This window comes from Ammospiza caudacuta, chromosome 2 (assembly GCF_027887145.1).
Source record: "Ammospiza caudacuta isolate bAmmCau1 chromosome 2, bAmmCau1.pri, whole genome shotgun sequence".
Taxonomy (NCBI): domain Eukaryota; kingdom Metazoa; phylum Chordata; class Aves; order Passeriformes; family Passerellidae; genus Ammospiza; species Ammospiza caudacuta.
Window position 1 is genome coordinate 39,114,983 of NC_080594.1, and position 14,784 is coordinate 39,129,766.

Below are 14,784 nucleotides of genomic sequence, written 5' to 3' on the forward strand. Positions count from 1 at the left end.
GTTACAAATTGCAGCACAAATATTATGACTCTGTAAGTCAAACAAGATTAATATCCCTCTTTCCCTGCAGGAAATCCTAATAAATGCTACAGGGGTTTCCAGCTTTGCAGGAAGTGAAACTGCTGGACTCTCATACTCTTTTATATTTGGCTACAGTGGGAAACTAATTTTGCAACTCCATCAAATACCAGTTACATTCCTACAAGGAAAACAGTCCAGCTGCCAGTCAATAGGACATTCGACCTTGCAGAGAAACCTGAAAGGCACTTGTACAAAACAACAAGATCTGGTTACAGTTTCACTGTCACTGCCAATTCCATTAAAGCTTATCTTTAAAATGTAATAAGCTTTTTAAAAGTGGCCAACACTAAACCCATTTTACAGCAGCAGCCAGTCTCGCCGCTGCTTTCCAGCATCTTCCCATCACTTTCTTTCTATTTATATGAGAAATTACTTTGTTATCATATAATTTCAAATACAGTTAACATGCTAAATACAAAACAATTACTGGCCTCTAGGAAGAGTGACTCAGTTTCAGCAAGCTTGAGTCACGCACTCCTGCTTTCATAACCCCACCCCATTACCCTTGACCAATGGGCATTTGGGAGGTCACAGTTCAAAGGCACTTTTGTAAATTTTATTAAGCTACAAGAACCCTGCAGGACAGCTTCAAGCTCTCTAAGGCATCTTACTTAGTGTCCTTGTTTTTCCTCCAGCAGGTCTGTGAAGAAGTCCAGCTCTTCTTGCTTGCATGCCAGAGGACAGCTTCTGGCATTGGAAAGGCATCCCTGAGCAGGTCACTCCAAAGCTCTTATGCAAGATGAATGAGTTTAGGCAGACCACACTAAAATAAAGAACACTAACATGCACTTTTGATTTTTAGGACACGCAACTGTGGGAGTAGCTGGAGCCTACATGGGATTATCTATCAGTAGACATTGGTATTATCAATAAATTCCATTTTTGATTTGAGACTTTGGCTTAAACAATCAGTAAGCACAATTTTTTACACATGCTGTCATTTTAATTGCCATTTATTAACAGAGCAAGATGATGAAATTTAACAATGTACTACCTTTAACCTTCATAGTTTGTAATGAAAATGACCTTGTATCTTGAATGGTGCAGCTGCTTGAATTCCTAAATTCAAAAAAGGCTCAATGTAAAGTTGACTGAAGTCAACAGAAACCCTCCCAACGACTTAAGCCTACGCTGCCCCTTAGAAACCAAAGAGCAATGCTCAGGCAGGGCTCTGCTGTAGCAAGCATTTTTCCTCTCTAGACAAAAGCCAGGAAAAGCTGCTGGCATCAGCACATGGAGTGAAAGGCACGTTCCACATCTCCTTCGAATAAATACTGCGGCACATCACAACCTGGGCAAGTTACCAAACCTAAGAGGAATCTGCTGCATGTGTGCAATGAGCAACAAGGCACAGTGGTATGTGCATTGAAAATCCTTACAACTTGAGACAGAAAAAATTCTTTTATTTTACCTTTACCTTTGAACATCTATTTCTGTGTTTGAATATAATTTACAAACTCATGAGCCACTGATGGCAGGCCAATTCACTAATGAGTATAAAGTAGTAGAAACTGCAGAATAAGCCTCTATATTAAGACCAGCAGTGAATTCCACTTGGAAAGTTTTCTGTAAAGCTGCCTACCTGGAGCACATGGTCACCTCTATCATTGCTTTTCATGGCTTTCATACATCAAGCCACTGTATCTGCCAGGCATCAGGGGAAAAGAAAAGTTTTCAATTATTCTTCCCAATGTCCTCTTCACTTCAAGTATTTTGGGATCCTATCCCACAAAGTGTGTGTCTCTTGTCCAGAGAGCACCTGAACTGCTAAGTTGTTCTAGTACAAGTGCCTTTCACACTTTTGCAACCATTGTACAGCACTTTTCCCTAAAAGAGTCTGAATTCTGCTGGAATTCAGACTTTATGCACGCTCCACTACTGCAAATTACTTCTCTTGCAGGAGGTTTCGGTTGGTTTTTTTTTGTTTGGTTTTTTTTTTGTGGGTTTTTTTTTTTTTTTGCTAGATTTTAAAGAGGTTTTGTCATAGAAAAATAAAATCCAAAACAATGGGAGATACAATTTTTAGATTTTCTTCCCCCAATAATTAGATTTAGCCTTTCAACAAACAATTTTTGTTACTTTTCTCATTTGATGGCTAGATCTAGAAGCCTTCATGCAGTATGGGGGAAAGAAGGGACTTGACCCTCCAATAATTGTGATCAAGGAACCTGATTTACAGAGAGAGTTGTTTTATCACAGAAATTAGCTGCAGACACAAGTGACAACATAAAAACATAAAATTCCCTGTGAGGTAAGAAATGGCTAAAAGGGAGTTTTTTGGCTTGGGTGGTGGTAGGGCTGTTTGGTTTTTTTTGTTGGATTTTTCTTTCTTTGTTTATTGGACCAAGTAATCTAGCTGGGGATACAAAATACTAGAGTTGCTAGAAGAAGGGCTATGAACATGAAAACCCCTGGACTTACTTCTCCCCTTTCCCCTCACCTTTAAATCATTAGGCACAATAAAATAGATTATCTCTTGCTCCAGCCTCTGCCCTGCTTAGACCATCTTGATAACAGAAACCCTCAATAATCTGGACACTTCAAAAAATAACAGGATTTGGCAGTTTGATCCATTCTGTCATTTGTAATAATCCCAAATAATGCAAATAATCATAGCTGAAATCACCTGCAGGTTTTGCATCAAACCATTCAAATGAAGATTAGACAGAATTTAATAGTTTCCATAATGAATTTAACCACTAGGCAAAGTGACAAATCCATTGGTCCAGCCAAAGAGAAAACATTCAAGACACCTTGTCCAGGAGAAAACAGCAGCACTGTTGTTTTTGAAGTAACCTATTTTTTCCAATATTTAGAAACACAATGAAATCTTAACTACACGTTTTATGAGACTGAACACAGCTAATCCATAGGGACCTATTATAAAACAGACTTACCATTTTTTAAGCTAGACATCACAATAGAATACTTTAAGGTGTGGAGATAATATTTTTTTTTTATATAAACAGGTACTGAAAATCTGTTTCAGTTCTATGGGTCCACATGTTGAAAAAGGTTACATATGCAACAGAGAGCTGCAAAGTAGAAAAGGTTGATAGGCAGAAAACTTTTCCATTGGCCTTATTTTCTTTGTCCGAAGCACAGTCTGCTCAGTTACTCTGTCTTAGTTTTGTGTTTGGCAGCTGCAGAACTATAAAAAGCTTTGCCATTTAAAACATTTTTAGAAGAATGATATTGTATTAGGCGACAATACAGAAGTCATTTATCAAAATGTCACATTGTCTGGAGAGACAGACAGCGTCACCCCTGGGCCTCAAAGAGGAGGTTAAAAAATTAAAGACATGCTCATCATCTCCACTAGAGCACATTCTAAACTCAAAGTAGTGAAGTTTGCTGTTGTGCTAAGCCTTCTATTGAAAGAGAGGGAATTTCAGCAGTGTTTATTCTCTCCCAAGCACCAAGGCCTGCCTGACCTGCTTACAACAGCTCTAAAGCTAAGTCTGTCCCAAAAGAATTTATTTGGGTGAGTGCTACAATGGGCTCAAGGTTTGGTAGCAGGTGTGTATTTCAGTGAGAAAAAGATAAAAAAAATAAGTAACAGAGGAAAAGAAAGAGACAAAGCAAAACCCAAACCAATAAAAAAACCTAAAAAACCCCCAGCAAAATAAGATTATCTACAGAAGTGCATGTCATTTAATTAAGAGAGAGGTTAGAGGCAAGGCTCCTCCTGTGCAGGGCAGCATCCAACTTTCAGCTACAGCAGCCATGTACATTGGCAGCTTTCCTATCAAACTCGAGGCCCAGCCTCTGCCAGGGGCTCAGTGCCAGAAATGCCAGCATCCTGCCTGCATGGGGGTACGTGGTGGCAGAGGCTTTCTTTGAGAGTGAAGAATGAATAAAACACCTAAAGTACAGGAGAGCTGCCAAAAGGTATGTTTGAACAATATGTCCCATCAGCCTGGCAAATGAGGCAGGGCAGGAAGGTAGACCAGCATAATTTATACCAAGTCAGAAAAGAAAACTATCCCAAAGCCCTGGAGGGGCATAAATGCTATAAAAAAATTGTAACTGTCCCACCTTCAGCAAGGGGTAACAAGAGAGCACAGTTATTCGTTAAAGAACAAACTTTCTCATCTTTGAATGAAGGTCAGTAAGAGCACCAAGTGTTCTTCTGGAGGTGGCTTGTGCAGAAGCAAAGAGGAATTCAATTTACATTCTCCTAATCAGCAGAACTTAATACAGTAAAAAAAGAGGCAGTCCAGGAAGTTTTTAGACAACAAAGGACAACTTTTTGTTGCAGCTGGTAGTGAGCCCACCAGGGGAAGAACTAGGTTAGACCTGCTGTTTGCAAATAGAGATGGGCTGGTGGGAGATGATAGAGACGGGCTGGTGGGAGATGTGGTGGTTGGAGGCTACTTGGGGCACAGTGATCATGAAATTATAGAGTTCTCTATATTTGGTGATATCAGGAGGAACATCAATGAGACTTCTATACTGGACTTCCAGAGGGCAGACTTTGGCCTGTTTAGGAGACTTGTTCAGAGAGTTCCTTGAGAAGCAGCCCTTAAAAACAAAGGAGTCCAGGAAAGGTAGGCATGCTTCAAAACAGAGATCTTGAGGGCGCAGGAATAGACTGTCCCTGTGTACCAAAAGACAAGTTGATGCGGCAGATGTCCAGCCTAGATGGGCAAGGTGGTTTTGAAAGAACTTAGGAATAAAAAGAGGATGTGTCATCTTTGGAAGGAGGGTCAGATCTCTCAGGAAGTATTTAAGCGGGTTGCTAGGGCACGTAGGAAAAAATTAGGGAGGCCAAAGCTCAGTTCGAACTTAATTTGGCAACCTTTGTAAAGGAAAATAAAAAATGTTTTTACAAATACATTAATGCTAGAAGGAAGGGTGAGACCAACCTTTGTTCTCTACTGGATGAGGGAGGGAATTTAGCAACTGCAGATGAGGAGAATGCAGAAGTGCTTAATGCCTTCTTTGCCTCAGTCTTTAGTGGGAAGATGACTTGCCCTCAGGACTGCTGTCTTCCTGGGCTGGTAGATGGTGTCAGGGAGCAGAATGCCCCCCCCCCATTATCCAAGAGAAGGCAGCTGCTGAGCTGCTTGGATGTTCATAAATCTATGGGCCCAGATGGGATCCATCCCAGGGTGATGAGAGCTGGCAGATGAGCCTGTAAAGCCACTCTCCATCATTTACCAACAGTCTTGGCTCACTGGTGAGATTCCAGATAACTGGAAGCTGGCCAGTGTGACCCCTATTCACAAAAAGGGTAGGAAGGAGGATCCTGGTAACTATAGGCCAGTTAGCCTGGCCTCAGTACCTGGTAAAGTAATGGAGCAGTTTATATTGAGTGTCATCACACAGCACTTACAGGGTGGCCAGGGTATCAGACCCAGCCAGCAGGGGTTTAGGAGGGGTAGGTTGTGTTTGACCAACCTGGTCTCCTTTTAGGTGACCTGGCTGGTGGATGCAGGAAAGGCTGTGGGTGTTGTGTACCTGGACTTCAGCATGGCCTTTGGCACTGCCTGTCACTGCACACTCCTGGAAAAGCTGACAGCCCACGGCTTAGACAGGAGCACTCTGTGCTGGGTTAGGAACTGGCTGCATGGCTGGGCCCAGAGGGTGGTGGTGAACAGTGCTGCATCCATCTGGGGGCCAGTCACCAGTGGTGTCCCTCAGGGGTCTGTGCTGGGGCCTGCTCTGTTCAACGTCTTTATTGATTACATGGATGAGGGAATCAAGTCTTTCATTAGTAAATTTGCAGACTACATGGGAGTGTGTGTTGATCTGTTGGAAGGTAGGAGGGCTTGGAGACCTGGAATGGTTGGATGGATAGGCAGAGTCCACAAGGATGAAGTTTAATAAATCCAGCCAGCTGAACATGAGCCAGCAGTGTGCCCTGGGGGCCAAGAAGGCCAAGGGCATCCTGGCCTGTGTCAGGAGCAGTGTGGCCAGCAGGAGCAGGGAGGTCATTCTCCCCTGTACTCAGCACTGGTGAGGGCACACCTTGAGTGCTGTGTCCAGCTCTGGGCCCTCAGTTTGGGAAGGACATTGAGACACTCAAGCACATTCAGAGGAGGCAACGAGGCTGGAGAGGGGCTGGGAACACAAACCCTGTGAGGAACAGCTGAGGGAGCTGGGGGTGTTCAGCCTGGAGAAAAGGAGACTCAGGGGTGACCTTATCACTCTCTACAACTCCCTGAAAGGGGCTGTAGCCTGGTGGGGTTGGTCTCTTTCTCCAGGCAGCAACTGACAGAACCAGAGGCCACAGCCTCAAACTGCATCAAGGGAAACAGAGGTTGGATATTAGGAAAAAGTTTTTTACAGAAAGAGTGAGCAGCACGGTCTCTAACATCAGTGACATTGTATGTTGTGCTACTTATGAGGGGCAAGGCTTGGAGTGTGCTGAGGTCACTATTCACCCCACACATAATATGCTCAGTCTTCCTGACAACATCTAGAGTGTTTCCAAAGTAATCAACTAGTAGCTTATCCTGTATTTCACTAGATGGAAGGAATAGGAATGTGAACAAGCTGCAATATTCAGCACTAAATCCATTCTAACTGCAACAATATCAATATTCATATTCTTCACCAAAGAGTTTGTGTTAGTTAAGTGCAAATTTTATTTAAGTGCCAGAAAAGCTTAGTCTATCCTATGAAACCAGAGCTACATTCATTCTTGGCTCTGCCTTACCAAAACATGCCTGATGTAAAGATTAAGGCTTCTCCAAAAGAAAGGGCATGATAAAAAGAAAGCAACATAAGCATCTGCCAAACTGATGAATTTCCTCAACTAAAAGGCAGTTTTAAAGGTATTTTTACAACATTTTCGGAAAACAGAAAGAAGCATTTTGTTCCAAAACCAATTTATTTTTATTAAAATGTTATACTGAGTGCAAGCATAAACTCAGCACTTATAAAAGCTGCCCAACCAATGCTTCCAATGCTCTCAATCTCATTTATAAGGGCTGAAGGGAAAACAAGGACCAACACATTACCCGATTAGTACAGCATAGAGGCAGGGTCTGCATCAGCACCCCTTTGACCCTCACAGCAACAGATATCCTATGCACTTCCAAGCTTCTCCATGGGAACACCAATCCCAAAGCACTAGCAGCATCTCAAAGGGGAGAGCGACAGTGTTGGCAAGAGGTTATGCAGGCAGACAGGGAGGCAGATGGCTCCTTGGTTTGGCTATGATAAGGGAGACAAACTGGAATCCAAGCTGGGGGAGTAAAGGGACTTTTGCAGGCTGCTTCTAATATCAGAAGCACCAACAGATTTAGTTTGGGCTCGGTCTGCTGACCACACCATAACAACAAGTTCTTTGGCATGAAAACATTGGGAAATGTCCTTGCCAAAAGACAGTCTGGCCTCAGAAAAATATGATTGACACTAACACCAAACAAATAAAAATGAAAGTTCACATGCCAGGATAATAGCCAAAACAAATCTAACTGAGCAATCATATTTCCAAAACACACAACATTTGCCAAAATATTTGGCCAAAGCTCACCTTTGTGGAGTTTGTTTCCAATTGAAGTCACGGGGATACGTGCACTTTGGCTTGACTAATGAAGCACAAACATGTAAAGAGCTTCTCTGCTCCAGGCACCATCAAGGCTCATCACAATGCACAGTGCTCCAGCTCACTCACATTTCTACTCTAGAGTATTTAGAACCTGATTTGACAAAACTCATCTCTCAGCTAGAGTTTTACTTGGGTCTAAAGTTGCAGGGTTTAGCTATGCAAGTGTCTTGTTTGTTACCCCTAGAAACTCGACAGCACCATCAGGTCAGTTCATGTACATGAGCATCTTGTCTCCTGCAGGAATCACAAGCCTTAAGAAGAGTAAATAACACAGGTTAATAGGATACTCTTCCACTGCACTCTCCCATCTTTTCATCATTTGCAGTTTGGGGACTTTCTAAGCCAGGTGTTTTTTTAAAGTATTTAGCAACCCCCAGTGGATTTTTTCCCCCTAAATTAACTTGTCCAGTCTAAAATTTGCCCCCTAAACCTTGCTCAAATAGTTTTGGGCTCTTGAAAAAATATGAGGGGAACCTCTAAACTCTGCCCATCTCATACTCTTCCTTTGCAAAACACGAACAGATGGCAAGTTAACAAACACTGGAATGCATACACTTAAAGCCTCACGCATCACTCAGTTGTTATGTATCTATCAGACCTAAAGCTAGCCAACCGAAAACTCCAGCTGCAGGAGAAACTCCAGTTGTAAGAACTCAATCCTGTGGATTTAGAGAGATTCACTACTTTGAAAACAGAATTCTGCCTTGGTCTGATCTTGCCAACTTATTTCAGACACACTGTTCTTGTGCCCAGTAGTATTTTTTTAAAATCAAATAATTTTACAAATCCACCTAATTTTAGCTCTGTTTCACCACAGCTGCCAAGTGCAGCCGTGTGCAAGATCACACGATTTGTTTCTCAGCTGCAGTGGCAAATTACTAACACTATTCAAAGAACCCTCAGTTAGCTCAATTCCAATCCCTGCAAAGCTGAAGGACAAACAACCTTTCTGCATTTTAATCATGTATACAGCAGTACATTCAAAAATGCTGCAGAAGCCTACAGCAGTTCTTAAAGGTTTGATTCTTGCAGATCCAGACTAGTAATTTTGTTTTGTTAGTGGTTTTTTGTTTTGTTGGTTTTTTTTTTTTTTTTTGTAATTCATCATGACATTCCATGAAAAAAAATGGAGACTATGCATGCACATCAGAGGAGAGTATAATCCAGATGTACTCAGAGACCACAAAGTCAGATCCCTGCATTGCACTTGCAGGAAAGTTTAATGGATTATCTTAACCCTTCAAGTAGGGCAATATCCTGCCACTCTGAAAACAAACTGTGACCTCCAGTGCTGCATCTGTTTGTGATGGCAGATCTCCAAGCAGGCATGATTTATCTCAAAATTAGAACTTCCAGAAAAATGTCAGAAGTGTCATCAACCTTCCAGTCAGATGTCATGAACAAAGTTACAATCAATTTTGGACACAACAAGATTTTTGAGTCCCTGCAGGTGTGTGGTCAAACTGGGGATTGTCCAGTTCAGCCTTTGTTTGTTCAAATACAAAAAAGGCATATGAATTTGACAGAGTCCCTGGACAAACTGGGAATCATAGAAGGCACATGTGAGATGAACAGAACTGCACAAATCTCAAGAACTGACAGCAGTGTCAGAGAGAACACGACATGGACTTGACCACACCAAACACACAGCAGCTCTGATAAACAAGGCAGTAAGTAAGGGAGGCCCCATCTTTCCTCCCAGGGTCTGAGCACTGAATCAACTTTTCACAAGGCTGAGGTCCCACAGTAGAACAGACTTATTTCTCAGCAACTGCAGTTTTCATTAGATCGCCACAGATCACTCTTACCAGTGCTCTGTGGTTATCTGACATTGTTAACATGTCTAGGCTTTCCAATTTTATGGCATTCCAGATCTGGAAAACAACTTCTTCATGAGGCACTTCATAAAAACATGTGACAAGTTCTTTATCCTTTTGTTATTTCTGAGACTCCTCAGACAAATAACAGCAACTGCTATTGCCTTTTAAAGCTGCAAGTACCTCTCACAAGAATGTTGATGTTTCCCAAGTCCTGTCCTTGGATTAAACACGGGACTGTCACATTCACAACACAAGGAAGAACAGTATTTGAATACCACAGTAGTAAAAAATGTAGTACATGGTAAACAAAGACCAAAAGGAAGAAACAACTGCAAATTTATTAAATTCATAACTAGTTTTTGGATTTATTTTTCTTCTTCTTCTCAGGCAGCTTGGGAAACCAGGGAGACTTCTCAGAGGACAGCCTGCTATCACTTTTACTAATATTTAGGATATTACAGAGGACCTGCCAGCAGTGGATTTTGAGTCTGCTTCTTCTTCAAAGCACCTTCAACCTAGTAAGCAAGCAAAGACTCGGATCAATAACCTCAGACTGTAAATCTGTCTGCAGTTCTGCTGAAGGGACAGTGTTCTTCATTGAATAAATACCACACACTTGACAGCTTCAGACTGACAGCTTCAACTTCATCCAAAAGCTATAAAACACCAATGGTACTGAATAAAGCAGTGAAACACTTGCTGCATTAAGTCTCACTTCTGAATATTATTTTCGGAGGTTCTTGGAGACATGTAAGGACTATTCCATGCAGAGCTGCTTGCAATCAGTTGAAAACTTAGATTAAAGTGAGATCCACTGCAGAAAAACAGCAATAACCCCATGCCTGCATTTAGTTACCAAAGGAGTAAAGAGCAATTGCAATGTGAGGAGAGTACAACAGCTGAAAACATACCTAAATTAGGGATCCCTAATTTTGATTTACACTGCTGCAGCACAGCAGACCAAAGAGTCACCATGCTGACAAGACATGAACTGCCTGAAAAACACCGTTTCAGCTGAACTCAGGTAACTCTTCAGAGGCTACAAGGAACTGCTAAGAGCCACAGAGAAATGGAAGCCTGTTTAGAAAAGCCTGGAAGGAGGTCTTGAGTGTTTAGCAATGATGGGTTACCTAGGTGCATACACATGCAGTCCTTATCTCTTACCACAGATGTAAGCCATCTCTGTCTTGACTTGGATGCTCTGCAGATGATTTATCTCAGCGACTGAGAAACGTAACAAACAGCAAACACACAGGCTGGAGACCAGCTGGGAGACTTCTCATGGCCAATTAAACACGGCACACCACAGTATATTTTTCCTCTAACAGGAACAGTTGTCTACCCTTCTCTTCACATGGCCAAAAATTCCATTTGAATGTCAAGAAAAATACTTTATTTCACTGGGAAGAGGGAAAACACTCAAGAAAAGCCTCACTTCTGAAAATTACAGAACAGGACATAAAAAATCTACTCTTGCATCAACCAGATTCAACTGTGTGTTATTACTGCATTACATAGAGGAAAGGTCGAAGTATTTTCAGTTCAAATCCATACATGCAAGAAAACAAGAAACATTAGCTATGTCACTCTTTGTAACTACCATGAAGCACCCATCAAAACCTCTTAATGCTGACAAATGACTGTTATTTATGACCTAGTTGGCAGTCCCTTTCTCTTCAGCCTTACACACAGGCACTAATGATTCAAACCAGACTGCCTATGAAGTTATTGCATATTGAGTAATATCCAGTGTCATCACATGCCTTGGTCCTTAGGGATTCATCTTTGTGGATGCTGAAATGGTACCAGAAGATGCAACTCAATGTACAGTATCCTACACAAAGCAAAAGTGGTCATCCAAAGGGTCTCCAGTCTGGAAGACAACATAGGAAGCTCATGGACTGGATAACTGTGTACCAAGCATACGACAAATAGTAACAGCCCAATCAATCAAACAATCAATCAATTTCAATACCATGTTCAATACCTGCTCATTTTAGGTAAATAACACACTTGTAGTTATTTCTATTAATATTAGCACAAGAAAGTAGAACCCAGCATAGTTGAGTCTGACATATTTGATCCCAATATTGGCACCCAGATTATTTTTTCCCTTCAAATCACATAAAATTAAGTTATTGGGTCTCACTTCACATGCTTTGTAGACTTCGCTAAAAACTTTCTCCAAAAGCATTTTTAAAAAATTCTTCTTATTACAACTGTACTGGAAATGTTTCCACAGTTTTGAGGATAAACACATCTTCAGCCTGGTGAGATGTTGCTTTGGTAGTCGAGCACACAGAGCCATGGATACGCTATGAAAGGAAGAGTGAAAACAAGGACAGCCACACATGCTTGTTTCATCATGAAGGTGTAAACGATCCGTTTCACAGATACATGCGTAAAACAATATACATATATATATATATATATATACATATATACACACATATATATGTATATATATATACATACACACATATATACATATATATAAAGACCCAGATTTTGGTATTGGACTTTAAAGAGAAATTATATTTGTATTTTCTCCATCCCAATTTTTTGTGCTTTCAGGCAAACAGCTTCAGTTCCCAGGCAAGGGCACTTCTGGCTCTGTGGGTGCCGCCGCGGCAGCAGGACAGCGGCCAGAGGGGAGGCAGGTGCCCGGCTCCCCAGGAGGCCGCAGTACCGAGCCAGCAGCCGGGCACCCATCACACATCCCGGGCTCCGTTCAGGTCAACCCTTGGCTCCCCCTCCGCAGCATTTCAGCCTTAGGGACCGTCCCCGCTCCCTGGGACGGTCACGGGTGACGCCGCCAGCCCCAGCAGCCGGGACACCTGCGCTCCGGGCCTTCCCCACGCCCGCCGCCCTCCCCGCGGCCCTTCCGTGCATCGCCCCCGCCCAGGCACGCACCTTGTTGAGGTGGGGGTTCCTGGTGATGTCGTAGCCTCGCCTCTTGATGTTCGGGCCGCGGCCGGGGCCGGCCGGGCCGGTGCACCCTGCCTGGCTGCAGCGGGCCCGGCTGAGGGCGAGCAGCAGCGGCGCCCGGCCGGCCCCCACCATCGGCAGCAGGCGGCGGGCGCAGATCCCGCCGCACACCGGCACCATCGCCGCCGCTCCTGCCGCGGGGAGCCCGGCGGGCTGGGCTGGGCGGCCGGCCCGGCCCAGGCGTGCCCTGCCCAGGTGAGCCAGGCGCGGCGCACCCGCCGAAGCGAAAGGAAACCCGGGAAGGAGATCCCGCCGCAACCCCGCGGCGGCCGCCCCTCCTCCGTTACCTGTTAAGGCTCAGCCGGCGCCGGCGGGGAGGGGGAGCCGGGCCGGGCCCGCCCCCACCGGGGACCGCGGCACGTCCGGCCCGGGGGCGGCGGTGGGAGCGGGGCTGCCCGGCCGCGGCGATGCGGGGCTCGCCCCTCTGTGCCCGCACTGCCCCCGAGAGCCGCCATAAAGGCGTTCGGTGGGGGCTGCAGCCTGGGGACCCTGGACAAGGACACGGGACCTTGGCGGGACTCGGAGCAGGGCCGCGGAGCAAAGCCGCTCGCAGGAGTTGTTAGTGCTGAAGGAGCATCTTCAAAGAACTTGTCAGTCCAGGAGTGTGAACAGCCGTGGTTGCTTAGGCATTTCAAGCTGCATATAATCCGTAAATTCCCTATGGAAAATTATGTACACCGTATATTGTACATAAAATGTGTTTACTATGCATGTGGTTATATAATGTATATAACCTGTATTTATTCATGTTATAATTATATATTTGCTGAAAAACGCAGCTCCCTGCAGCCCTCGGGATTTTTTTTTATAAATTAACTCTTTTATCCTTAAAAATAGTGAAAATATCATCACCACCACTGCTACCATCACCTCAACCACTTCTGTGGAAAAACCAGTGCTCTGATTACCCCCCAAAACAGCGGAAGTTTCATGTTCAACTTCGTCTTAAGATCAACACTGCTTCTGTACCTGCATCTCTCTCATGAAGTTCACATCTGCTTTGCTAGAGGGACACTCTTATCCTTCCATTAGTATTGCTGTCTGCATGTGTATTTTTTAATATGCTTTAATATATTTGTGGATAGATGATACAGTCCATGCAGAAAAGAGCAGACTGCGGAGCAAAAGATGACTAGATGGATATGGTTGTTTTTCCTTTCCTCTAGGCACTCAATAGAGTAGACTGTTGCAATTCAATTCCATAACCCTATGATTTCTCCCTAAAGAGCACATGGCTTCATGCATTGTTCTGGGTGTGTTCAGGATATTTACACCCCTGCTGTAGGCAATGGTTATATTCAAACCTCATACTTGAGGACTGTGGCAACTTCCTAACTACTATGGGGGGAAAAAGACTCCTGGAAGTAGGGTTGTCTGTCTGGTCTTTGGGTCTTTCCCTAAAAAATTGGTCATAAATGGAGACACACTGCTGAGGAGACCCAGACAGTGGAGAAAAAGAGTATGTGCATCACCGAGGCCAGAATATTATCAGGGAGGTACTGCATAGAAGACACACAAGAAGAAATATACCACTATTCTTACTTTGTGTAGCTATTAACTGGAAAAATCCAGAGATTTTGACTTCCTCAGGAACAAAGTGCATAAAAGCCAAGTCAATATCATGCCGGCTTGCCAAAGCTTTCTTCCTTCTACCAGTACACCAAGCCCCTGTGTCAGAGCTCCTGGACTCCTCTGGACCTCTGGACACAGGTCCACATCCTTCTGATGTTGGGGGTCCAGAACTGGATGCAGCACTCTGGGTGGGGTCTCATGAGAGTGAAATAAAGGAGGAGAATCCCTTCCCTGACCTGCTGGGCACACTGCTTCGGATGCAGCCCGGGAATGTAGGCAGGGAAGAAATCGTTTGCCTCAGGCTACACAACAGTCAAATGGCAGAGGTAGGAATTCCTACACAGCCCTTCTACTATGGACAGGCAAAAAGTGAGAACTGGGGGAATAAGGGAAGTGCTGCATCTGTAGTTTCTCATTCCTAAATGGGCTGCAGAAATGGTTGCATATGACTGCTGAGGTTATTGGACAGGGCTATTTTTAACAGGTGCACAGGATTATAAGCATTTTTGGCTCATGCACACACTGCCACAAGAAGCTATATACACATATGTATGCTTTTGACTTTATTGTTACTGTATGGACTCTTTCACACACTTTAATTCTAAAATTCTGAAATTCTAGCTTATGTGCTTTTCAGAGCAGGGATCTATTATAAATTTATAGGTGTAAAATTAATTTTTTTCTCTGCAGCCACAAATTGTCTCCTTACTTTTGTGCGGCCACTGAATAGTCCTTTGCAGGGACCATCTCATCTTTTATCTC

General features: G+C 43.7%; 1 protein-coding gene across 1 annotated transcript in view; it reads right to left on the reverse strand.

Moving 5' to 3' along the window:
• The window catches only part of ME3 (malic enzyme 3), a 117,850-nt gene extending 105,138 nt beyond the window's left edge, over window positions 1-12,712 (reverse strand). The window contains exon 1 of the mRNA XM_058825039.1: window positions 12,376-12,712. Within this exon, the coding sequence (XP_058681022.1) occupies window positions 12,376-12,570 (195 nt within the window). The 5' untranslated portion in view covers window positions 12,571-12,712. The remainder of the gene's footprint in view (window positions 1-12,375) is intronic.
• Between the last annotated feature and the right edge of the window lie 2,072 nt (window positions 12,713-14,784).